Source organism: Siniperca chuatsi, linkage group LG17 (assembly GCF_020085105.1).
Source record: "Siniperca chuatsi isolate FFG_IHB_CAS linkage group LG17, ASM2008510v1, whole genome shotgun sequence".
NCBI classification, from domain to species: domain Eukaryota; kingdom Metazoa; phylum Chordata; class Actinopteri; order Centrarchiformes; family Sinipercidae; genus Siniperca; species Siniperca chuatsi.
The window spans coordinates 20,173,162-20,200,415 of NC_058058.1; the positions used below are offsets into that span (position 1 = coordinate 20,173,162).

Genomic DNA, 27,254 nt, shown 5'->3' on the forward strand with positions numbered 1-27,254 from the left:
CCCACCCACCCACATACAGTGATGTCAGCTTGTCTCGTCCCCACCACAGTGCAATTTGAAACTCACGTCAGAGCTGAGTGGCAGAGCTTGTATGTTGAGGTTGAGTACAACTGGACAATAATTAAAAGTAACTAGCCCCTTGTGACTTACCCTACCAGTCTGTCTGATTGTGTGTGTGTGTGTGTGTGTGTGTGTATGTGTGTTATGTTTAACAAGGGGTATCAGGTATCCACCTGGCTGCACAGTGACAGGAAAGAGCCACTCCTTCTTATCTGCAGAAAAACAGCTGAACCTCTTCATCTTTGCCAGGCTGCTTTCCAACACTGGACTGCTCAGTAGTAGTCCCAGGGAACTTTGTCATCAGATTTCCTTCTTAATATATATTTTTTTTAACTTCAGGAGAAAAAAAACATCACCTGCGCCCTCTGTGCAAGCTACACAAGAGTTACGCCAGGCTTTCTGTCTTGTATTTTGGCTTATAGACTGATCCGTCTATGGATACACTGGTCCAAGGTGTGTATTTTTCTTTCCTAGCTGCCAAGATGTTTCATGACCCAGGGGTTTCCCTCCTGTGGGAGACTGGGATGACTGCACCTGATCCCCGGAAAGGGGGCTAGGAGAAAAGATGAAAGCCAACAGCAGGACAAGTAACTACTGATGACCTGTGCAGCTTAAGTGACAGACTCAATACTGAAGCTAAAATACTAAATACTAGCTATCTGGAACATGAGTAGAAGCAACTACCGCTGGAATGGTGTGGCTAACTCCTAACAACTCTGTGAGAGGTGGGAGGAGAGACTGACTCTCATACAGAGGGAGGGACTCAGAAAGCATGGAGCTTCATTCACTCTGCTAAACAGACACACACACACACACACACACACACACACATGCTCCGCAAAGCTGTTCTCAGGCTGAGAGAAAAGAGGGGAGCGGAGAAGAGGACAGCACGCTCGCTGAGTAAGTTGTATACAGTTATATATCGTGTCTGACCATTTTACAGCAAATATTTTGGATTGTTTGCTAATGTGACAACACGTAGATGAAGTGTGTGTGTTCATCTGCGTTCTTTCAATGTGTCTTTATGTAGTAAAAAGTATGCATTTGATGTGCTTTTTCCACTGCTAGTTTTATTGAACTGAGCTTCTTTCTCTTCTCCAGCTCACCCATACACACTTTTCTGCTGATGTGAACCACATGTCATACACACACACACACACACACACACACACACAGACACACACACACAGACACACACACAGAGAGAGAGAGAGAGACGCTGCAGAGGTCCAGCTCTCCTCCCTGGGGCTTCTCCCCTACATACACAAAAATGAGAGAATAGAAAAAGGGAAAGAGTGGGGGTGGATGAGTGGAGGGAAAACTTTAGTAGGGCAATGTGGGAATGCTCTGGATACATTGTTATATTTTCTCATTTTATCCTTAGCTTTTATTTTCATAATTCATTATTTCATAATCCTTTTTATTTTGTAATAATCCTATGTGAGTTTGTTAATCACCCTATTCTAATGAATCTGCTCTTTTTCCTCGTCTTGTTCTCTTTCTCACGTCACTCTGTCCTCCCTCTTGCTTTCATTTTTACCCTATCTTTCCATCTTTCCATCTCACCCTCTTTCTCTCTCTCTCTCTCTCTCTCTCTCATCCTGCTGATCTAATTGTTGTCCCAGGTGGTGACAGACAGGAATAACAGAGACACTGAGCGAGGCCAAAGAGGGACAGAGGGGTTCATCAAACCGTGGAGAGCAGAGAGGTTTCAGATCCTCTGACTTGTTCCTGATCTGATAGAAGATACACTGATCCGGGTGGAGGTACCGGACCATAGCTCCCAGGACCAACCTCCAGGATGTCCCGGAGGAGGTCTACAGGCGACCTGGTGCCCAGGGACATCACTGAGATCTTAGCCCGGGAGGCGAGGGCTCAGCGTGGGCAGAAGAAGCCAGGAAACTCCCTGGGACAGGCCTTCAGCTGGTTAAAGGGGAGCCGCAAGAAGAAGAACATCAGCAATGGGCTAAACCGAACTGGTATTGGTGTGACGGACGCCAAACTGGGAATTCAGAACCATGACCCTGCAAAAGGTGAGTGGGTCAAGATGTTATACTTAACCTTTTTTAATTTTAGGTGTTCAGCTGATGCTTCTATACAGAGTGGCAATAGGCAAGACAATAGAAGAAACTTTAGCTCCTAGATCACCGAAAATGACACCTTACCAAATATACAGACATATTCGCTATTCTTTGACCATTAAAGGCTTGTTGAGTTGAAGGAAAAAGTTGAGTAGAGGAGGCTCAACATTCGGTCACACAATTGAACACAAAATTGAATTTACTAATTTTAGTTCAGTTTGTATTTATGAACACAAAAAAGCATATTTTAAGTCTAAATCGGTACTAATAAAATTATAAAATGAATCTGATATCATTAACGCTGCACTAATCAAAATTTTTACATTAGCAATGGATTAAATGACGCTTGTAGAGACGACGCCCACAGAGAATTATCACCAAACTCTGCAGTTCCATTCAGCTCTACGGAGCGTTTTAGCATCTTTCAGCTCATTGTTTTGCTTTTAAAACCTACAACGTTACTGTTTTGGTTCACGCTCACTGCTCTCATCAACCTCATTTTTAGCCACAGCAGGCAGCTGTTTTCAGTGGAAAAACTCTGATAAACTCACTATACGCAACTTATCCAGCACCAAACAGCACACAGACAAAGTTAGCAACTAGTAATTGAGCATTTAGCAGCTAAAAAGCCAGATATTTCCCTGATGAGTTGGTGGAGATGTAAACAGAGCAAAAAGGAGCTAAAGTTTCCCAGGTGGTTAGAAACACAACTTCAAATGAATGTTCCCCTGTGTCTGTTACTCAATCAAATGTACAAGTGTTAGCTAATACGCTCATTCTAACAACTTTATAAGGTTATATACGTGAATGTTGTGAAGCTGTGTTTACAGCTTGTTGTGCTGCCCCCAAGCGGCCAAAAAAATCTAAATCTAATGCATGTTAAGTAGAAAAATCAATTAAGATGTAATAGAAACTTTGAAAATACAATTTCATTAAACTGCTAGCTATTTTGTTGATTAGTAACATAGCCAAGGTTATTGCTTCTCTGTCAATACAGTTCGATCAAATGGATTAAGAAAGGATCATCTAGAGAAAATCAGCCTGACATCAATGAGAGAAGTTTCTGTCTCTAATAAGAGGTGAACAGAAGTTCTGTGCTGTTGTCAAGTTTCAGCTTAGTTGAGGTTTTAGAGTTTTGAGGCCACGGTTTGCTTGTTTGGCAAGTCTACTGTACAATTCTGTCTTGTTTTGTCTGCCATGTTCACAGACTTTATGGTCTTGATGTTTCTGAGAAATGTGTTGACTTTTGGATTAAGATGGAAAGGTAATAGGGATTTTATTATCGTCAGAACATCAGTCTGTACATTTATAACTTGGCAAAAGTGACACACACACACACACACACACACACACGTAGACTGACACAGGGGTCTAATCCCCCTTTCTGTTTACTGATGCGTTTGCTTGGTCGGCAGCACAGAGATTACCCACAGTCCCCATTTCCTGTTTTTGTTTCACCTCTAAAGCCATCCCTTTCTCTTCTGTCACTGTGTGTGTGTGTGTGTTACTGTAGTAACTATCCAACAACTGTTGGAAATCCAGACTTTCAGGCCTTTTTTTGGTCTTTTGTGGTTTTTGTGCTCGTTCTGCCTAAAAGGGACTTCCATGATCCCTTCTTATGCCTTACATTGTGGTTTTGTAAGGTCTATGGAGAACTATAAATGCTGGATGGGTAACAGACAGTGACTCCATTTGAAACCAAAGATTAACTAGTAGTAGGGCTAATAATTCCCCAGCAGAGGATGTGGTCAAAGGCTGATGGTAAGAATGTGTGGGAACCATATTATTTGGCATTTTGTCTAAGTGATTTTCTGATTTTAAGACTGAAGAGGACCACTGTCAAACATGTCCAAGAAACAGATCGCAGATAATCATGAGCACCCAGCCAGCCAGGAGTTGCAGATTCAAAAGTGACCTAGAGTTAGTGTGACTGAGGTTTTTGCTGTTCCCTTATTGTTTTATAGCATTTTAGGTATGTTTATTGCAAGATAGTTGTTTTTTAATAACTGTATCTTTATTTTGTGTCTGTTGACTGATTGTGATTGACCAGAAATGGGTCCTAATGGAACTGCAGACACGTTTACTATTGAAATTTTTGTTTTGGAGAGGAAATCAGTGAAATCAGAAAAGCAGAAAGTGGAAGGTGGTCACAACGCCCTTTCCTGTTTTGTCTTAATTCTCACAATTTTCCAGAATTCAGCCCTGAATCGTTGACTGGATTTTGTCAAACCTGCTGTCAACATACACAGGGGGTCTGTAGCCTGGGGAGGCCCATCTTATTCTAAGAAAAGGAACAATCATACTGTTTGACAGAATGATTAGTTCCTCATTTCACCAACATGAACAGCTGGTGCGTATGTCTCACCTGTGTGTGTGAACAAATTGTTAGGTTTGGATTGTCTCGTTTTCTTTGGCACTTTGTCTCCAACAGAGAAAGTGAGGGAAGTCTGTTTTCCCAACAGTAAATTATTATTATTATTCCTCTTGCTGCGGTTCATTCTTCCTAAACCTGCTGGGTGACTTTACAAACCTGACGAGACAAAGCATAAGTCTGTACAAAGAAAACTGTGACACACACGTCATTTCTCCAGACACCATACTGTACATCCTCATAGTCCTCTTGTCTAACTGCTTGGTCTTTATGACTGTACTGGTTTGGTTTACAGATCCACATACATTTACAATACTTTTAATCCATATATTTTATTAGTGTGGTTATCTTGACATTTTCCCCATTTCCAAAGCAAAAGGATGGTTCACTAATACAAGTATCTATTTGACATAAGCTGTTCAAGCAGTGACCCATCCTATCCTGTCCTATCTTGATACTAGTGTCATTGTCCAACCAATTTCAGTTGCTGTTTACTCTTTCACCAGTGACTGCATTAGAAATAAATGGACTCAACTCAATCAACTGACATAAATCACATCTGAAATCACTACCTAATTGCTACTTAGTGCACTAGATTCAGTTTCCACCATTTCTGAATGTCTGAATTTCTGCACAATGTAGCGCCCCATGATGATTTCTAAGTGAATCATCATCAATTTTCTACTCTCTATAGAGTTCCAGATTAAGTGTTTATCATATATTAGGAAAAAGTGAATGCATAACGAGGAAACAATTTCAGACACAGCAATCATTTTTACACAGTCTAGGTTGATGAGATGCATATTTGTTGTAGTGTACAGACATTTGACATGATGTTTCAAACGACAACAGAACAGAACAAATGTGACTCTGTCCTCCTCTGGTGAGCCACTGCACCTTCTTGTTTATGTAGCAATGACATGTAGCTCTTACTATAATAATGTCTTGGTTGGTGGGTTTACATTGGCTGTGTCATCCCTGCATGACTGCCTCAGATCTGCTCGTCCGTGATCCAGAGCTCTGCAGTCCAGCGCTGACTGCCGGCTATATTTTACAGATTCCTCTCCTATAAAAAAAAAACACTCTTTGATGTACTGAATTCCTGGGAGCCGTGCATCAGGATGGTTTGTGTGTGTGTGTGTGTGTGTGTGTGTCAAGGTCTGTTAGCATGCACATGTCCGTGCGTGGCAGCCTGGATGCCAGATTGGGCCTAGAGTTATGCGATGGAGAGGAGCGATTACAACGAATCACAAAGCCCCATTCAGCCTTGAGGGGACTCTTGGGGAACATTCTCTCAATACTTTTTTAATTAGAAACTTGTCAGCACGCACACACACACACACACACACACACACACACACCAACACATAAACACACACCTATCTCTCTTTCTTGCAGATATTTCAGTCTCTTTTGCTATTCATTACTGCATATCACTGTTTTTGATTTGCTTGGTCTTCACTGCTTATTATTGTGTAATCAGTGTGTGTTCAGAGTTGTGTGTGGATGTCTGCAGTGCTGTGTGAGGGTGTGTGACCGAGTGCTACCCTGTATCAGAGGGTATCTCTGTGTTTGTGTGTCAGCGGCATATTGCTGGGCTTAGGGCGGCGCCAACCCAGCGCCAGCACTCATTACATCACCTCCAAACACACACACACACACGAGGGCGTATAAAGCCCCTGCAACTACCTGCTTTGTACAGCACAGCACATCTTCAGCTGCTGGCTGAGCGGTGAGGTCATTTTGCACAATCCCTGGGATTCCACGTGTGTGTCCGTGTGTATAGTCATTGTTTTCTACATGTGTGAAGTTGTGTGTGTACGTGTCTGTATGAGAATACTTTTTATTGTGTCACAAATGCAAACCTTGGTCGTAATGGATTCCAGTCTTTGCTTGAGTTTCTCTATCTGCATGGGTTTGTTTGTGTGTGTGTGTGTCTTGATGCCACATCACAAAACACAGTCAGGGTGTGTAGATTCACAAACTATAATGCAGATTACAGACCTAGCAGAGTAATTGAAGAGCAAACATCTCATTACATAGAGAACATTGTATACAGCCTTAGCTCTATTACAGGCCACAACTCAGGGCTACTTTAATGCAGTTTGACAGGATGAAGGCAGTGAGTGGAGGGCAAAGAAAGGCATGCAGCAGAGAGGGAGGAGTGTGAAAGTTTAATGCAACCACACAATGTTCCCTGCGAACATCATTCACCGCTCTCACACACACACAAGGTAATTTTACCTGGGTAAGCAGATACCTCCAACCCTCATCCATCAGCGCAGACCTAAAGCCACACAGGTGAGGTAAACGTCTCCCAGGCAACGGCATTGCGAGGAGCACGTAGCTGTGGCAGCAATACTGTGAGGCAACAATAGGGTCCGTGCTTCGGAGTGAAGCATTAATCGTCTTTCAGGTCACGTTTAGTGTGAGGACGTACAGCAGAGTAGAGTAGCACGCAGAGATGTGTTGCAGCAGAGGGGGAGAGTGAAGAGCGGATGGGGATAACACAGAAAGAATAGGAAAACACAATAAGAATTGAGGTCACAACCCCCCACTCTTCATATGTCTATGCTAATCAGATTTAATTTCACCCTCATGATGATACGGCCCATCCGCGCATACACACACACACACACACACACACAGAGCGAAACACATTGTAGATCTTACTGAAAACTCGAATATGGAAACGTACCATGTTTTTTGTGCTTATCATCCTTTATGAGTTGTTGTTGTGTTTTGTCATCTTTACTGTAGCTAATAGGGCATTATATTATAGTATTTTTTAATAGAGATTTTTTTGACCATTTTTCTTTAGAGAATCATGCACACATACTCTTTGTGAAAACCCATGCAAATAACACATGGATACATTTACAAATACATAGGAAGGGGTTCCTAAAATGACTGGTGATCAACATCCAAAGCTTTTCTCCAGAGGTATTGTTTATGGAATAAGAGCTAATGGGTTGTTTAATAGAACATGAAGTGTATGTGATGTGGAGGGGAAGCAGCTGGAAGACATCAGCGTGGGTGACTGAGGGAGTGGGAGTCTGTATACACAGGGATATACAACTGATTTACCCTCAAGACTGTGTGTGTGGCTCTTGTTATGTAACTTGTTGTAATAGATACACCTGTTGAACATTGTTTACCTGATCCAGCTGCGTGTTCTCTCTTTCTGACTTTACTCCGTGAAGAGAAGAATAGACCAGATGATGACAGGGCAACTGAGGAATTCAGTCAGTCTTGAGTAGAGTGACATTTGGGACCATATATGTTCTGATGACTTGGGCTGGGTAAAACATCTTGGAACACAGACCACTGTCACTTTATCTTAATATATTTGTTTCTGATTTAAGCTGCAATGCCACACTATGATTTATCATCTGACAGGCCTCTTGTGGCCTCACAAGCTCAAACTCACATATTTATATTTAGCAGGCTGCTGATTCTCCACAAGAACTGTTCAGTAATTTTAGTCAAGTTCCACACATACCATCCCACGCCACCAATAGGAAGGGAAAGTAACAGCAGCAGTAATTTAGACCTGTAGATGTATGTCAATGTCCCCTCCTACAGACCAAAAAAAAATAAATTGCTGCAATCAAACAGTTGCTCCACCCGCGGAGTTCTATAGCTGCAGCTGTGCTGGGGTTTTACATTTAACACCTGTATCACTTGTTATATAAAAATAAATAATAATAATCTGGGTGTGAAATAATCAAATACAATTCATGTTGCAGCTGAAAAACAGCTTATTTCCCTTTTTGTAAATGAAAGTTTTGTAAACGTTATTTTTCTATAACCTTTCTTCCAAGCATTTTCGGTCACATGACCATCAGACGAGAGAGCCCAAGGGCCGCGTCGTGCTTGAAAAGAATTAGTTTGTACCAAGTGTTGTTCGACCATGTTGGTTGTCAAAAAGGGGCGCACATTGTCAGACAATCTCTCCTGGAAGACATTCATAATGTTGCACTTAGTTGTCAACACAAAAAGTGACAGAAATAGTTGTGTAACAAATGAAAGCTCAAGGGAGGAGTTCAAACCCTGCTTACTTTCTTACCTCCACACACCTGGACAATCACTGCATGAAGTGGGTGTGACTGTAGGATTGTTGTTTTCTGAAAGATACAGAAAGTATCAGCCAGTACCCAGTATTCAGCAGGAAATATGCAGTTGACAGAACTCTTTACATTTTGCAACTTAATACCACACATACATACAATACACACTCACGCAAACAGCAACTACAACAAAGAAAAATCTGCAGTTGTACCACTCATTACTTCCCTTGCCTGTAGATGGCGCACATTGGCATCTCTGCATCTGCTGCAGAGACTGGAACTGCAGGTCCTTGTGTGAAACTGTTGCTGTTGCTCTTGCAGGTCTGCGGCTCTACGACTGGATGTTATTGACTGGCCATGGTTTTGAGTGCTTTGCATCAATGTCACTGTGTGCCCTTAAGGTTTTTATTGTGATAGCAGTGCCTTGCCACAAGATGGAAGTGCTGGGCTGATGTTGGCAGATGATGACAGAGCAATGTCACTCTACTCAGTCTTGAGTAGAGTGACAATTGGGACCATATATGTTTTGATGGCTTGGGCTGGCTAAAACATCTTGGAACACCGACCACTGTCACTTTATGACAGTGGTCGGTGATGATGTTTATGATGTGGAAAATAAACTGTAAAGAATTGTCCTAAGGATAGAATAGATAGAATAGATGCCATCAATGCCATGTCGGTCAATCTATAATGAGTGCCAGTATTTTATTTTGCAACTTTTTTAAACAAATGTCCTAATTCAGGCCACTGGTCTCATACCTCCCTAGTCTCGGGTACACACTCACCAATAAAAGTACACACAGAAACATTTAGATAGGTAGATTCCCTAATCCTGTCTTGAGGCCCCTGGTGGTGGTCACCCTGACAACCACTTTCCTTGACGACTATTCCCTGACAACGGCATTCCTCTACACAAATGTCCTTTAATGTACGCATGCGTACACACAGACTTACTGGTTACGCTCTCCTTTGAGCTGCAGCTGTCAAATCCTAAAATCTCTCTTGACAATCAGACTTTGATCAGACTCATATTTAAATGTATCTAGGGCATGTTTGGCACGTTGTATTGCTGCTCGTAGGTGGAGGCAGGGTACAGAGCATCCAACACACACAGACACACACACACACACACACACACTATCTAAGTGCTCTCTCATAGCTCTATGACAGATGAGATAGTGAGCTCAGAGTACTCTACCAGCACAAATGTACTGGGTGTGGTTCTGGTGGGGCTGCATTAAGAGGCGGCATCTCTTATTGTACATCATTTTACACTCTGCAATGGGAAGCTTGAGTGATATCTTTCATTCACTCCTTCTGTAATGCAGATACATTTATACACGTTTACTGTAAGCATTCATAACCATGTTTGGAAATTCCCAGTAAGTCCTCCTGCTCTTCAGACACCACATCTATTCCTCTTCTAGAAAAACGAGAGATTGTAAATTCTTTGCCCAGCGGTCCAGCACCTTTCCCCTTCCTCACGACTCCCCCAGTCAGTAAATCTGCTTTTTATTGGAGGCTCTTTATCTTCCAGCAGCTCTCTACACATCACAAGGGTGGGGGATGGAGAGGTGGGAAGAAACGTGATCAGGGTGACCATGATGAGGAGTGTGTGGCTTGACTTTCTTGCTCTTCATCATCACAACTCCCTTTCTTCTTCCTCCATTTTGTTCCTACAAGGAATGTCAGTTTCACGTGATGTGAGCAGAGTGCTACATGCTGATGGTCTTTTTTCTTCTTCCATATATCTCTCTCTTTGACCTCGTTCTGGATGGCGGCTATCGATCTGCAAGCTCTGGGATGTCACCGGCATTTAGTGACAGCAAAGGTCATGACATCATCACTGTGGGACAGACCCTGCCGAGTCATCATGGTATTCAGGGACTGTTCAGCACTGTCAGATGTGTTCATTTTTAGGGGTAGAGGGAAATGGGAGGAGGCAGAGGGAAACAGAACATAAGGAATGAGGAAGAGGACGAATTACAATAAAGGTGGGGGGGGGGGTTGTTGGCACTTTTGCTCAGTGTTGTCCTCTTTATTGTCTATGTTTTGCTTCCTTATGTTTGCTGAATATAATATCTCACATTACTGTGTTAGTGCTCCGTTAAACATAAGCAATGTTGCCTCCCTGGAATCCCTCCTCATACCTGTTTCTGTAACTCACCCATCTGGCTCAGCATCTGTATTTCCTCTAAGCATAGCTGGAATGTTCTCATCTCAAAACAGCAAGCTTTGATCTGTCTGACCGGCTGACTGGCATATATCCTGCTCTTTCTAGTTTTTATACATGTCACAGAGTGCATGTGTACATTCACGTGTGTGCGTGTTGGGAGGAATTTCAAAAGATGCCAGACAGGAGAGCTGCACCTGTAAAGATCACTTGAATTATTGAGCATCCCTCTGCTGTTTTTAGTTTCCAAACTTGCCTTTATTTCAGTATTTATTTCCCTCTTTTTGTTCATTCCTACACATAAACACCGCTGATATACTGCTCTGTTCCCATCAGCAGCTTTCTGTGTGTGTGACTGTTGTGGAGGAATCTGTGTTTTCTCCATCAGCACGTTGTGGTGACAGGATCTGTCAGCTGGGCTTATAATGGCTTGCAATAAAGACAACTGATCACTCGCTAAAAGAGTAAATTAGGAGAAGTACACAACTGAAGAGTGCCATTAACCATGAGAGAAAGGCATGTGAATCATCCTATATGATCTAAATAATGGAGATAAGTGTGTGTGTGTGTGTGTGTGTGTGTGTGTGTGTGTGTGTGTGTGTGTGTGTGTGTGTGTGTGTGTGTGTGTGTGAGTCCTCTCCAACACTGAAAATGCTCAGCTGCATGAATGCTCGGCTTGGGAACTCAGCGATCACAGAGGCAGAGAGTGGGAGGGGCACTTGCACACACACAATCATACACACACATACATACACACACACTTGGTAGTGAGCTTGTCAGTGTTAGATGCTGCCGTTGCTTCAGCAGCTGGATGTACGGGACTCGAAGTGTGTCAGCTCGGAGAATAAGACTGATTTCAGTGTTTGTGTTGTATTTTTGGATGCTGGATCTGTGAGTGTGATAGCATTAGAGCTGGCGCGTGTTTTTTCATAGTAATAGTGTCAATGGGTCTTTAGCACACATACATTATACCCTAGTGTGTGTGTGTGAATGTGCCAGCAGGAATTATTTGACCACAGGGATTACAGGGTTTTTTACTTTGACTCAAGGTGTGTTTTCATGCTGGAGAGGGAGGGACTGTGGGAAGGTCTTAAGTGAAGGAATACAGATGTAATGTTACAGGACGACAAGATGATAGACCCCCTTTAGGGGCTTCGGGACTGCCCCAAAATGGGGAACAGCGTCCAGAAGAAGAAGAAGGGGCAGACAGAGAAAAACTTCTCTGCATCCCCGTCCCTGAGCCCCAAGTGGGAAAAGCCTAAAGGCTTCTGGCTGTTTGGACGTCAAGACAAACTGAAAACAGGTAAGAGGAACGCAGGATGCCTGGAATAGATGCATAGATATCGGTCATCATAAATGTTCATTGACAATCTTGTTCTTGAAAGACATGACTGTTGGAAAAGTAGCTTTTTAGTCGTATTTGTAAATAATGTATTTGTATTTGGGACTGACTTATGTAGTTGGCTGTGTATGCCCCTGGGTGTGTGGTCATGTGAATTAGTTCCTACAGTAAGCTTTTTAGATGCAGAGTGACAATATTCCCATGCTGACTTTACCTTAGTCAGCTTCAAGGCTTCCTGCTTATTGCACAAGTGTGCAGAAGAGTGTTGTGTGTGGGCAAGTGGGGTTTTTTTGTGTTTGTTTTTGTTCCGGTGATTTGTTTCTCCTGCTGACAGATGAGTAGAGTAAAAGAGGACTTTAATTTAAGACAGGCTCTGAATTAGACCTCCATGCACCTCACTGCCAGAGTGTATGTGATGCTGTGACTAAGAGTGGGTATTATTTTATGATTGTCAGTTGTTATTGCCAGACCACTGTACCTGGAGTGGGAAACAGAGCTTAGCCTGTCCCATTCTGATCGTTGTCTCCGTTAACAGTCCCTGAAGCAACAAAAAACACCAGACAAATAGGTTTAACACAAGCTCACACAGACTGATTGTCAGATAATGCTCTGCCACTGAGATTTGTCTTTCACGAGGCTGCTGTTGACATTTTCTGTTTCTCAGGTGTCACTTTCTATTTTATGTTTTCTGTCCTCACCCAGGACTATTTATATTCTACCTGTATTTCTTATACAATTCCATCCCGTCTCTCTTAGGTTATTGTTGACAAAATAGTGAACTCTGAGTTTCTGGACACAAGGTCGCTTGTACCAACTCTAGCCTTAAAGCCGCAATAATTCATATTTTTATTTTAACAATGGATCCAGCTACTATGTGTAATTTGAAAGGGGTCGCTCGTTGTGACAAACCCGCAGAGAATTATCACTGGACTCTGCAGTTCACCTCTGTTCTACAGAGCTTTTTAGTATCTTTCAGCTAATTGTCTTGGTTTTTCTGACCCTCAACTTCGCTGTTTTGGTTCACTCTGCTCACATCAACCTTGTCTCCAGTTGCAGCAGGCAGCTGTTTTCAGCAAAAAAGCTTGTTTAACGACTAGATGGTGGACAAAGTGGTGCAAGATATTATCCTTGGGAGTTGGTACAGACCAAAACAAAGCTAAAAGTTGAGTGAATATTGGAGTTATCTGCCAAATGGCCAGAAACCTATCAATGTTAAAAGGTAATAATATGTCAGTGTTGTGTTTACAGCTTGTTCAGCAGACCTGAGTGGCCAAAAAATGTATTATTGCTGCTTTAATAAAGGACGCTTGGACCCATGCAGTTTGAATTTATGATTTTTTAAGCTGTACTGTTATTTTGCTCTGATGAACATTTAAAGATGCTGATAATGTTTCTTTCTCATTTCTCATTTTTACTGTTGCTTTGGCACATTCCCCATTACCTTGGCATAGACTGTCACCTGGGTCACCATTGTACACCCATAAGAAACCACCTCTAAGGCACAATTGAAACTGATATAAGCCTGCATACACTTTCATTTTGACTTTAGTCAGTCTACTGGTTTCAAGTACTTTTAGGCAAACAGTAATGTACCAAATCCAAAAGGCTGAGTCAGTGGGGCAACATTTTGTTAATATACGTCCACTGTTGCAACAAAAGCTTTTATGTTTGCTTTACGCTGATATTTTTTAAAGACATTTGTGATAAACAGTGATGTAAAGACTTTTGATAAACAGATGCTGTTGGAGCAATTTGTCCACCACAAACCTACCATAGACCATAGTGCATGCCTTTTTCGTTAGACAGCTGTCATGGTTATATGGCCATTAGTTGGAGTTGGTGAATATTACCAAATGCATTTATCTGCTTGTGTCATTAGACAGCATGAAATATGACCAACATTAGCTGGAACCAAACAGCAATAATAACCAGACCAAGACTAATCAATTCTTGACAGACTTCCATTTTCCTTGTGGGTGTGTTTTTCTATTGCAGTTAGACTTTCAGATGAGAGAAATGCAACTTTTCATATAGTAGCCTGTATCAGGTTCACTTATAATCCCCTGATAGTTAAATTCTTGTGTTTAACCAATATGACCGAAATTGGTTCCTGATGCTACTGGTTTCCATGGTAATAACAGACCCTACTAAATCCTGTGTGTTAATGGTATGGAGGTATGCAGCAGCTGTCAGTAAAACAAGAGTGGGCAGTTAAGGAACCTCTCATCAAAACATGAGCGTGTGTGTGTGTGTACAAAAAAAGATGGCCTATGCTTGTTCCAGATAATGAACCTGTGTGTATACAAACACATCTTGTTTTCATTTTCTCTCAGGGTGGTCGATGTCTATGTGGGCGTGTGGGATGGTCGTCTTCTGTTCTCCTGTATTCACCGCCTCATTCATGGGGAGTTTATTCAGAAACTTGGGTGTGAATGCATTCCTACATTCCAGCCGATTTCCTTACGCATGGGCACCCATGCAGCACACAAACACACATCTTCTCAGAGCTTCTTGAAATGAGGCTCGATTTTTTGGAGGTGATTGTAGCTGCTTTTTGCTACACAAAGCCAGACTGAGCAAGAGAAAGAAGGAAAGACTCCTTTGTATTACATAGAGTTGTCATTGCATATGTGTTTATGTGCAACTGTACTGATGCAAAGTTGTCTTCAAGTTGTTGACTGTATTTATAAACCAGTAAACCATAGCTAAAAGCCACAGTAAATGCAGCAGCCACACTGAATATGGTGTCTCTGTGGTGCAGTAACGCAGCTTCTAGGTTTAGCAGGCTAATGAAACATGCAGGAGATGAACTCAGTGACTAGATCCTCACTATATGCTCCTGAAATAGGTGTCATGTCTGTGGTTTTGGCCATGTTCCAAACCAGAAACCCTGCCTGTGACCCTCACAACACCTGAGAGGTTGTTTATGTTGGGAAATACAACACTGAACAGACTGGCAAACGACAGGATGTCACACATGGAATGCCTCATATTTTTTTGCATTTTTAGGCAAGGTCATCCATGGGTGTGTTTGTTTCTTCGCATTGCGTTTCCCATTGGCTTTTGCTCAGCTGCTGACAAGCTCATTTTACAGGGGGATTTTAATGTGTCCAAATCTGGGAAGTAAAAAAAAACAACAAAAAAAATATAGTGTGAGCTCAACTTCCATTGAGGTGACTTGGTGTGATCCTGAAAACGAGTCATAATTGATCAAAGATCTATAGTCAAGCAGTGTGTCTCCATCATGAAGGACACCCAGAGAGGCGCTGTCATTATCGATTCATCTGCCGATTATTTTCTCAATTAATCGTTGGGGCTATAAAATATCAGAAAATAGTGAAAATGCCCATCGCACTTTTCTAAAGTCCAAGGTGACGTCTTCAAATTGCTCATTTTGTACTAACAGTCCAACACCCAGACATTCAATTTACTGTCACATAAAATGGAAATGCAGCAAATCGTCACGCATTGAAAAGCCAGAACAAGAGAATGTTTGACAAAAATGACAATTAATTGATTATCAAAATATTTGCAGATTAACTTTCAGTTGTCAGTCAGCTAATAGATGAATCAACTTATTGTTTCAGGTCTAGTTACTACTGTGTATGAATTGTCTTTAGTAATTTGTTAAAAGACACAATATGGCGTGCAGAGTAGAGATGTTGCCAGCTGAGCTCCAAAGTCACAAAGATGCCTATTCATCTGGTGACGTGAGCACTAGGACGGTGGCTGCAATGGATAAGATTAGCTCACTATGAACTCACTTTGCTGCACCCACAGGTGGTCAGTGACGAAGAGGGAGCCAGACACACACACACACACACACACACACAGACTCTCTTTGCACTGTCATCCTCTCATTCTTGGGCCATTTTGAGGTTTCATAAACTCCTGTGATGCAGCTTTTAGGTCTCCAGATGTTTCATATTACCTTCTCATAACTGTCCACTCTGCAGGGAGAACCTCAGCTGGCTTTCATCACAGGACAGACTGGCTCAGTGTGTCTCTGCACTAAGATGAGATGTCAGAATGATCCATCTCATAAACTCGTGTCACTGTAAGCTTGAAACTGAAATATCAGGACATACTGTTGAACTCACACACCTCCTCTGCCTTTTATCTTCATCTCATTCCTTCACACTCCCCTCTGCTTCCTCTCCTTTGTGCTGTTATCTTCTTGACCTTGGATTGTTGGCTGGTTATTTATCTTCCAGCATTCCAAAAAGGGAAATATTTGCATGAATACACAATAAGATGTTCACTGACTGCACCTTTGACTGTGAAAAATGGAAAAATTGTGACTTTAGGGACAATGTAGGATTGAGAGGTGAAGTAAAGTGAAAACTGATGACAGAATTAGGGAAGGAGAATGGAAAGGTGACTTCTAGTCTAGAGAATATAATGGGTAGAGAAGAAGAGAGGAGCATGTTGTGTAGGGCTGTGTATAATTTGAGAACAAGGCTGCCAGCAGATTTCCCTGCCATTTTCATTATGACTGTCTTGTGCGGGGTGTGATATTCCATATTCCATTATCCTGCTGGGTAAGGCTCGCCTAAGCCTTTTGATTTCTGTAAGCGGGGCTAAGACGCTCTCTTCTTGGTCCTCCTTTGAAGATTCCATTTACTGTGTGCCACTGACTCCCCGCGGAGAGCTTAGGCAACACAGAGTTGGATAAAGAGGAGATGACTTTTCATCTCTGCTATCCATCCCGCTGCCTCGCCCCATCTCGTCTTCCAGCCCTGATCTTTTATGTTCTGTTGCTGTTTCTCTCAGTACATCTCACTGCTCTCCTCTGCTTTTCATGCAGGCAAGCAATACCTGCACACACAAGTACATCTCAACAGTATATACATATATAACCTCCATTCCCCTTCTTTTAGTTTCTTTTCTGCTCTTTTTGAAGCTGTATTTCCTACCACAAGAGACGAAACAATAGGAAGAATGATGGCACAATTCTTTAACCTCTGTCTCCTTACTTTCCTCTGTTTCCCTTTCTTTTCCATCTTTCTAATTTGTCTGTACTTTAGACTAAGTAAAAAGCCCTCAGTCTATTTAAAGTCAGCGAAAAGCCCTGTCATTCATCACTCCTCTCCTCCTTCCTGCGACATTAGGCTCTCAAGAACTTCATGGCAGCACTGCCTGTCTCGGCTCTGCCTGTTTTAATTGTCGTCATCAATTTCTCACCTGTAACATCGTGTTCTGGCCTGTTGCACCAAAGTGTTCTTTGGAGATGATGAGAGATTGTTACCTTCTTCCTCTGTGTCCTCTCATGCCCTTTAGCAGTAGAGACTTTTGTTGTCGTCCTCAAAATGAAATTACGTTTTTGGCAGCATGCAATTGTGGTTAGTCTGGTCCTAAATGTAGCATGAAGATTTTTTTGCCAGTGGATGGCATCTCCAATTCCTTCTAAATGATCCACAACACGTTAGCAAGTCTCATGCATGCAAAAAGAAAGTGTATGTGGAGTATTCCTAAGTTTGCTACGCGACGACTTGACCCAAATTTACTTAAGCTGCCACTGGGAGCAGTGTTGGGCTCATTACTCATTTAAAAAAACTTACTACTACCTATCCATTACACCACTTATTACATTCATTTTCAGTGAGCATAACAATGAGCATCTTTCAGCTCATTGTTGTGGTTGTCCAACCCTCAAACTCTTTTCTTATTAGCCATGTTTCCAGGCAGCTGTTTTCAGTAAAAAAAAGTTCTGATAAACCCACTGTACTCTGTAACTTTAAGTTCAAGAAAGGGGAATACTTTCAATATTATATGTAGGCGAGGTGACAGGAAAAGCAACATTTTTCTTTGTTAAAGTTGTGTCATTGGACTTTGTGTTTGAGAAACATTTATTTCAAGTAACGTAACACTGGTTATGACCATGTACAAGCCATGTTGCTGCTTAAATCCCCTGTAGCTTCAGTGTATCAGTGACCTCTCTCTCTCTAGTATAAAAGGACCCAGTGTTTGGATTGCTCTCTAATGGGGCTCAGTCCAGTGGCTTCCTGCATCGCCGCCTAAATTCAATTAAAGCATCAGACCATACCATTAAACAGCACACACACACACACACACACACACACACACACACACACACATACATATGTGTGACCTTGCCATTCAAAGATCATCATTTCAACTTTGGACATGGTTTGGATTTGATGTTTATCGTTTTGAAACAAGAACAAAATCATCTTTTATTGCTTACGTTAGACTTCATTTTCCAACATCACTGTGTCCAATCTGTAATTTGAAACTTGTGACAGTCTTAGCTAAGCATGTCCTGCCCTGCTGGTGGAGAAGAAAGCGATATCAAACCTAAGATCAAACTCACTGAAATTAAGTTATCCATGAATCAAAAGGGCTTTTACTGCTCGTCTCACAGTGCTCATTTAGAGTTTTCTTCTGACACTGATAAAAATAAATCTGCTTTGCTAAGCTGCAGTAATTACATATGTTCTGTCTTGGGTTAGAAAACCAAGACTGAAGCCAATATTTTTGGATTGATTTAACCAAAAATCAGGAAACTTTGGCCACCTGTTCAGTTATTGCACAAAATGTTACTTTTATCAACATGAAAATTCCTCAGAATCAGTATACCACTATAGGGCACTAAGACCTTTCCCTAAATCCCATATTATAAGCGCCTTTAGGCAGAGTGAGACACAGTTCAGTGCAGCCTTCACAGACTGACACTGATGAATTTGAGTAAAATACAAATCCCACAACACCCTGGAAATGTTTATCTTGTTAGAAATAACAGTAACAGTAAAAATACATTAGCTGTGGTCAGAGAGGAACTATAAATAAAAGTCAGTAAGATTTTGAGCTTGTGAAATGATGTTCAGAAATAATTTCAAAAACTGTAAAATTTGTACTTCCAACTTAAAGGTACACTGTGGAGTTTCAGACCACTAGTTATGCGCTATGGAGCAGTGAGCAATGCGCACAGGATGCTTATGCATGCATGCAAGCAAAAGGCAGGGAACTGCAAGCTAGCAAATGTAGGAATGTAAACAATGCAGAATGTAAAATATTTAAAAAATCAGATTTGCAAATGTTTTATGAAGAAAGAAATACATTCAACACATTCGTTAGACCTCAAAGATACACACAATGTGTTTTGGTGAGAAACAATAATTAAAGCAGAACTCTTTTCTCAGTCTTTGTGCAACCTCACTGTTGATATCATTTGTGCACACATTTTGTTGTTTTACATTCTCATTTTTTTACTAGAATTATATGTCTCTCTCAAACTTGAATTTTACCTACAGAGTTTATAGGTTTTAAAAGTGTGATATACAACCACAGAGTTTGAAATTATTTTTGAACATCATTTCTTTTTTATGACACTGACTCCAAAGCTACTTGTATTTTGTCTGAAATCTTGTAATGTTTATGTTTACCTGTAGATGGAAAGTAGCTAGTAGCTAAACCTGGTACAAAGCATCTCTGCTCGTTTTTTGAAATGAATGCTTTTTGTACAATAAATGTAATTAAACAAATATATGCTGTATATACATGTCAATCAGTGTAATAGTTTCACCAGCTATAATTAACCTCAACAACTTAAGTTATGCCATCTCACTGGTGTCGGGAGACCTTGGACTCATGAAGAGGTTACACTGGGGAGCTGAGTATCTGTGCCAAGCACATAGTGTCGAGCCAGCGCCAGCCTCGGCCACTTTTTGCACTTCAACATTTGGCAGGAGGTTTACTCAAACACGCTGCCATCTTTTCACGCGGATTTACAAGTGTTTTCAAACTGATTCAGTCAAAATGGTGTTGAGATGTTTACGAAAGAGAAGCTTAGTTCATTGGCCGTGCATAATGGGATTTCACTGAGGAAGAATGATGGGGAGGAGTGTGTTTCTGGGACTTAAATGAAGGCTCACAATTGGCAGAATGAGGTGTTGTTTTCTGTGGGCAGGAGGCACACGCACACGCACAACCCTCATTCTCTGCATATCTCTCGCGCACAAACACACATTGTAGCACTTATAGTGCTGATGAACAAACTCGTTCGTTCACTGCATTTATGTGTGCATTACATGTGTAGTGTATTGAAAACATAGTGCATCTGTTCAAGCCTAATGTGTTCAGTGTGATTCAGATGACACACAGTCAAATGAACTTAAAGTTGTCCATCTCCTAACTTCTACCTCGCAGCTCAGCACTCAGCAAATGTGTTTTTCATCCAAACTCTGCTCCTCACTTCTCATCAGCACACTTGATATTGACGAAAAGCATTAACATTTCCGTGGTGACAGAGGGTGCGCATCATCCAAACATCATAGTTTTACAGCTTCTCTATCCATTCCCCTGTTGTGTTTCAGCAATTTGTGGCTGAATTGCATGAGATTAATCCATTACACAGAACAAGGGATACTTGTCTCCCAGAAAAGTCTATGTCTGGAAATCTTTACAATCTCTAGAACTTCCAGAGGAGGATGAGAACATGAAATGATATAAATTACATTGTGGTTAAACGGAAACTCAAATGAAGAAATACATTGTGATTTGTTAATCAGACAAACCGGACTGTGACATCTGGATTTTGTGTCATTATAGCAATTGGGAAGAGGTCAAGGAGGTGGGGAGTTTGAACAGCTGCTAAACGGGAAACACATTTTCCCTGTAAAATAGACGTCTTTATCTCAGGGGAAGTTTTATGGTGATAATCCAGGCCTCAGGTCTGTCACAGTGGGGAGATACACTATCTTCTGGTTTATCATCTGTCTGCCCAAGAAAAAAGATTCTTTGATAACGGGATAGATAAGTAAATCCATGAAATTGCTGACTTGTACAGTAAGCACGAGTAAGTACTTTTAATGATGGGCAAGAGTGACATGGATGAACTCACAATGAATCACACAAGAAAAATTAGAGTGAGGTACGGCTCAAGTTTTAGTTTACTGAATTTTTTTTGAAAAGCCAAAAAAAAGACACTTAATCTGCAATTAGTCTTAAAATCTTTGTTTTGCCTCATTTACAGCAATGATCTGCCAGTGAGGTGAAGTAATTAAATTCTCCAAAACATATCTAATTGTTTCAAGTAGAAATCTTGACTTAACTGAAACTGTTTTAAAGGAATAGTTCGACATTTTGGTAGCAAATATGCTTATTCGTTCTCTTGCTGAGAGTTAGATGAGAAGATTGATACCACTCTCATATTTGTATGTTAAATATGAAGCTACAGCCAGGAGCCGGATAGCTTAGCTTAGCAGTCTGTTTCCAGTCTTTTCGCTAAGCTATGCTAATGGAGCTGCTGGCTCTAGCTTCATATTTACGGACAGATATGAGAGTGGTATCAATCCTCTCACCTAACTTTTGGCAAGAAAGCAAATAAGCACATTTCCCAAAATGTCAAACTATTCCTTTAACTGATATTAGCCCATGCTGTGACTTATTGGATAACCTAAATATAAGACTATATATGGCAAGAAAATATGCTTCTTTTTTTTTTTGCTGAGACTGTCCTGTGTTTTTAAAATTTGCTTCAGTTCAAATCAGCCGATCGAGTCTTCAGACTTGACTGAAGAGGAATTTTAGGTCAGATAAAGGAGTCAGACTCGAGGGCGTCGGGCCTGTCCTGTCCTGTCCTGTCCTGCTCGGAGATGAGTCTGTGCGGAAGCTATAGGTCTCTCATTAACTCATCAATCATACTGAATGAGAACATTCACCATTAGGGAGACTTGCCCTCAAATAACCTGTAGCACCTGTGCCTTTTTTCTATTTCCAGCTGTTGCCTGTGTTTCGTATGGACTTCATGTCTCTGTGCGGTACATCCTTTGACACAAAAACTCCACCTTTACAAAACATTTTGTCTAGTGTTACGCTCTTTCATTGTATTTTCTGAAGTAAATATATCTCCCTACCAAAGGGTGATGTTACTTTACTGACTACTACTGCAAGTTAATTTATAGGTTCAGTTTTCCAAGATTTTTGCTTCTATACAGTTGGCTTTTAGTTAAGTTGTGTGTCGCTGTGACTGCATTGGAAACATAAAAAATAAGTTAAGAGGTTTTTTTTACAGTACGCTCTACACTTGTACTCTGCCTGTCTTCTCTCAGGGTGGTTTTGTCTGGAGGCCTTTGCGTCTCTCCATACCCTCTAATTTTCCAGGGTCCCCCGGAGGACTCCTATGGTCACTCCCACGCCAACTGGCAAAAAATAGATTTATTATCTTGTTTTAAGACTGTAGATGAATGTAGTGAACAGTGGGTCAACTGTGAATGCGCTGTGACGCATCCATATCTGTGTCTGTGTTTACAGAGCGTTCAGTTTGGCTCACCAAATGCTTTTAAATTGGAACGACAAGGAGCAAAAACATCTCATCCTCCTCCAAGAGGAAAAATTCCCACAATCCCCTTATCAGGGAGAGAGAGAAAGAACAGGAGGGAGAGAGGGATAGTAACAAAAAGAGTGACAGTTACTATTTTTAAGCACAGCGGGTGCTGCAGCAGCTTAGTTTAGCTCTGTGTTTGTGTTCCCTGAAGTGCAATCAGTCACCTTAGCTCAGGTGCACAACCAGCTTCAGGTCAGGATTTAGAACTGGAGCAAATACAGAGTCGATCTCTGCTGAGGACATGAGACACCAGGGTTAGGTGAGGGAGACGTCCAGTACCATATAAACCATCAAGGAACCATGCTTGTTGATTTAGTTCAGTTTGTGCTGAATGCAGTGATGTTCTAAATAACAATTTAACTACTTCTAAACCTGTATTAGGATAAGGTGTCTTTTCACTTTCATGCTTATATTTATCCAAACCTGGAAGCTGAACTGACACCAACCAAAAATAAACAAATATATAATAATATACAATAATAATATTTTAAATGTTAATCACACACACACACACACACATAGACGTATGTATTCGAATTCTCAGTTTAGGCAAAGAATATTTCTACTGTGAGTGAAATTTAGATTTTTAGCAAATGTTTCTTTACCATAACTGAAATCCTCCAATGACTTGGTTGTACTTCATCTTAACCAAAGTTGTCCACAGCAAAACCTAAACTTTATCAAAGCTATTTGTCTTTGCTGTCTTACATATTTATGTGACAAAGAGGTAAAATGGCATCTACCATTTTTGATTTTTTTCACATAATCCAATTAATGGTGGAGAAGCATTATCATCATATTCACACAGTATGTGCCCAGTAGATAATCTGGGGTTCTGAATTTTTGCAAATTTCATAAAATTTTAGATTTGCTCACAGTTCTACAGTGACTCGTTTCCCTCTTTCTTTTTTTCCTTTGCCCGCTTCGTCCTCCCCACCATTTCTATTCAACCCACTCTCCTCCTTTCTTGTTCCCTCTTTATCTCACTCGCTCTGTGAGCCACCCAGAGGGAATCAGAAATGCAGATTTTTCATGAGTAATGACTGTACTCCGTGTTTTATGTCCTTCCCCTGCCCTGTACCCTTCTCTTCTCCTCCTATTTCCTCGGCCTTTCCTCGCATCTCTGCCCTTCCATCTCCACCACTCCTGCTGTAATCTTCCCTCCATCTCCAGGATCCTGTAGTACACCTTTTACATTTACTGTTCTTATGCTCCCTCTACCACTAGTATCTCTCATCACATAGATACAGTAACGAATGAGTCTAATCAGTTCAAATTTCATTCTCTGCAGGCCACCTGAACGGTGCTGTGCCAGATATTATCATAAAAAAATACATGAAAGATGAAATATTCCACTAGATATGTGCATAGAGGATGGAGGTTAGCCTGCCTCGCTCTGCCCCCTGGTTAATACTACACCACCCAATGTAGGGGAGCTCATAACTCAAGTCCACCACATCAGCCATAGAATACAAATCAGGGGAGCAGCAACGAGCTGAATAATGACACCTGTGTGTGTGTGTGTGTGTGTGTGTGTGTGTGTGTTGGGGCAATTGAAGGTTTATTGCTGGTCACATTTTAACCCTCTCTTCCTGTACTCTCAAAGTTTCATTACCTCTGTCTATAGGGATGGAAAGAGCAGCTGGGAGAGAAAGACATTACAGCCAATCATTGTGTTCAGGGGACAAAGACACCACTGTATATCTACCAATATCACTGCTGTAGAGCGTAAACCCATCTTAAAGTATAAGGCTGGTGACATTCCATATTTTTCTTCCAACAAATCCCACGAAAAGACCAAAACAAACAATGCATTGATCCCACTAACTAACGAGTATTGGCTTTGTAGGCAAAATCCTGACATAGTTTATTCCTCTGTGCCATAGAGCTCCAAAAACTATTATAAACACATCAATGAGCCACACTGTTGCACTGGATGGCATGTTCCTTCATTAACATTAACATAGGTACTGTGGTTTATTTTCGATCAATTCCACATACTGCCGCTGTAAATACTCACTAGGCCACCAAATGTGTATTAATCCACAGCTGAAAATAGTCCCCAACAAATGCACTATTTACTCCTGTTTGAGTAGCGTTTGCGAAAAATTATAGTTGAAAAGTACTGAAAGACAAACTAACACATTATTGGGTTTTGTCATATTGTTGGTTTTTGTTAACAATAAGAAAATTACAGAATAAGGACCGCCTCACACGTTTACGCTCAGTTTGGGATTTTGTTGAAGACATTGTGCTCATGTGATGGAATTTCAGCAGATCATTTTCAGAGTTTTCTCCCAGAAACATCAAGAAACTAACAGAGGACGAGGAAGTCCCAAACCTCTGTCTTGAACAAGCACCTGTTGTCCTCATGTTTCCACAGCTGTGACATTGTGTGAAGCTATCCAGGGTCTGCAGGTGTGCCTCTCATTTTTGTCTTCACAGCTCTGTCCCTCCCTATGCTGCCCCCCACACACACACACACAAAATTTTTTTCTAATGAACCCAGCATGTACGCACTGAACCACACACCCATTGATACGCACACACAGTGGCTGTTTTCAAGCCCAGCCGGGCATGAAGTGGAAAGCCTGTTGCTTCTCATGGCCCAGTATGCTCACCTGATACTGATGACAAAGGCAGACCAGCTATCGCTTTTTATTCTCTCTCTATCTCTCCCCGCTTCTCTGTTTACATCCTTTCTCCCCTGTGCAGCAAGTGAGAGAGTGACCTGAGGACATGAGATGAGCTAATACTCACCATGTGATCACTGGATTACATCTTGACCGAGTTTGGGCTTGGTCAGTCCACTGGGAGTCATATTTTACATTTAGCTGCTTTTTTTCATCCCGCATCAGTAAAAACCAGCCCTGTGTTTCTACACTAAACGTGCTCATCAGATGACTGATGCTGTTTTTGCAGTCTTATACTTGCAGTTGATACAGCACTCTCTAGTGGAGGAAGAAGTTATATGTGACATGTATGTATATATATATATATACATACATGACAGCCCTGATGTAGAGCAGCTTGTCTATGTGATCTCTCAGAGAGATGGGGCTTGTGTCTACTTCGGTAAAACCGATATATTTGCCTTTTATTATAGGTCAGTCTTGTCTGGTTATTTTGTAAATGTTTCAGTTATGTCAAGTGATTTTTTTTTTCATTTATAAGCAGTATTATATCCCAGATTTCTTCCCGCTATTGAATAGGTGCGGTGGGTCACTTTGTCTTGAAGAGCTGCTAGCTGCAAATGAATCTCAGTAGTCAGGTTTAAAGAGGTGCTCCATCAATCATACACATGAAGTTCAGTTTACTTATCATGAGGAGTACCCTTCAGCCTGTGAAAACAGTTGTGTAGTCTTCTGTGTCTCTGGAGGAGCAGCCATTTCTTTCTCTGAGCGAGGCAGAGAGACTAATGCACGCTTTTATTTCCATAATGCCCTCCTATCTGGTCTACCCAAAAAAGTTATAAATAAGTTACAATTGATTTTCTTTAGTTGTTCCCAAGTGCAGGACAAAAACGTTTTGAGAGGCAGCTTTTAGTTTTTATGCCCTGAGCTGTTGGAACAGTCTGCCTGAGGATCTGAGAGCAGCTGAAAGTGTTGATATCTTTAAACAAAAACTCAAAACCCACCTCTTTAGCCAGACTTGTGATTAGAATGTTTTATGGACATTATTTATTTTATTAAACCATTTATTTTATTGAATTCATGTTTTAAAATGTTCTTTTCCCTCAGAAAAGAAGCATGAGGTCCACAGCATGAGGTGTAAATCAGAAAAAGAGAATGGCATGTCAAATCATTATCGTTATTTTGAATGTGGCTCTTACTAATGAGGTGTACTTTTTTTGACCTTTGACATTTTAACAAGCCTGTTTTGTTAGCTGCCTGAACTGTGATTGTCCTCCAACAGGCTGTTGACCTGCTAACTATTTAAATTGTCTGGCTCAGTTGATTTATGATATTATCTTTAGCGTTACGCAAAAACGCTGTAAAACAACTTCTAAATAGCCCTTAAAAAGGTACGGTACTTGATTTTAAATTGTTGAAAAGAAGTATTTGGCAGTCAAGAGTTGAATATTTGTAGTTCTATCTAATCTACAATCTCTTTTTATATTCAAAATGTGAAAGTTTGGGAAATCCACATTAGCGTGAAGTTAGCATATGTTACTTTCCTCTATTGTGTCATTGTGCTTATGCAGTGGAATGGTGTGTTGTGAACGCTGAATCAAAGGCATGTGACGCCCCTCTCTCCCCTCTGCCCTCTCCCCCAAGACCAGATGGTGTCTCTTTAGGTCCTCTAATGAATATTGATATGAGGAGTCTTGGTAAACAACAGGGGGGTACACAGGCTGGGCCAGAGACCCCCAAAATTGGCAGTTCGTAAAGGTCTGTATTTAGGGGACTGGGTGTGGAAGGGATTTATTTTTGAAGAAAGGGAGCATTTGGAATTTAAAGGGCCACATTTTTTTCTTATGCACATAAGCTCCCACATGTCCCACATTGGTAAACTGTCTTGCACAAATTAATATGGATTAGGAGTTAATGAGTACGAATTAGTCGCCTGAGTGATATCATCTAGAGGACGCGTCAAGCTTTGGTGTAAAGTTAAAAAAAAATAAAAATGAAAAGAGAATAAAATGAAAGAGACATTTTTAAGCAAAAGACTGAGATGAGAAGTGCTGATAGAGTAAAAGCAAATGTCAGGAGCGAGGGAGTGTAAGGTGAAGAGATGGACAGGTTAAGCCACCAGCAGAGTTAATCCTCTGGCATGACTCCCATGTCTAAAGCTGCTCTCCTGAAGGCC

At 41.2% G+C, this 27,254-nt stretch overlaps 1 protein-coding gene across 3 annotated transcripts in view; it reads left to right on the forward strand.

The window, feature by feature from the left end:
* Positions 1–234: 234 nt before the first annotated feature.
* kiaa1522 (KIAA1522 ortholog) overlaps positions 235–27,254 on the forward strand; it is a 38,330-nt gene continuing 11,310 nt past the window's right edge. The window contains exons 1-2 of one of the 3 annotated variants that reach the window (XM_044171330.1): positions 235–960; positions 1,686–2,093. In XM_044171330.1, the coding sequence (XP_044027265.1) occupies positions 1,862–2,093 (232 nt within the window). In that variant the 5' untranslated portion in view covers positions 235–960; positions 1,686–1,861. Of the gene's footprint in view, positions 961–1,685; positions 2,094–11,515; positions 12,059–27,254 lie in introns of those variants that run through there. The other 2 variants (XM_044171329.1, XM_044171331.1) reach the window with 2 other exon arrangements.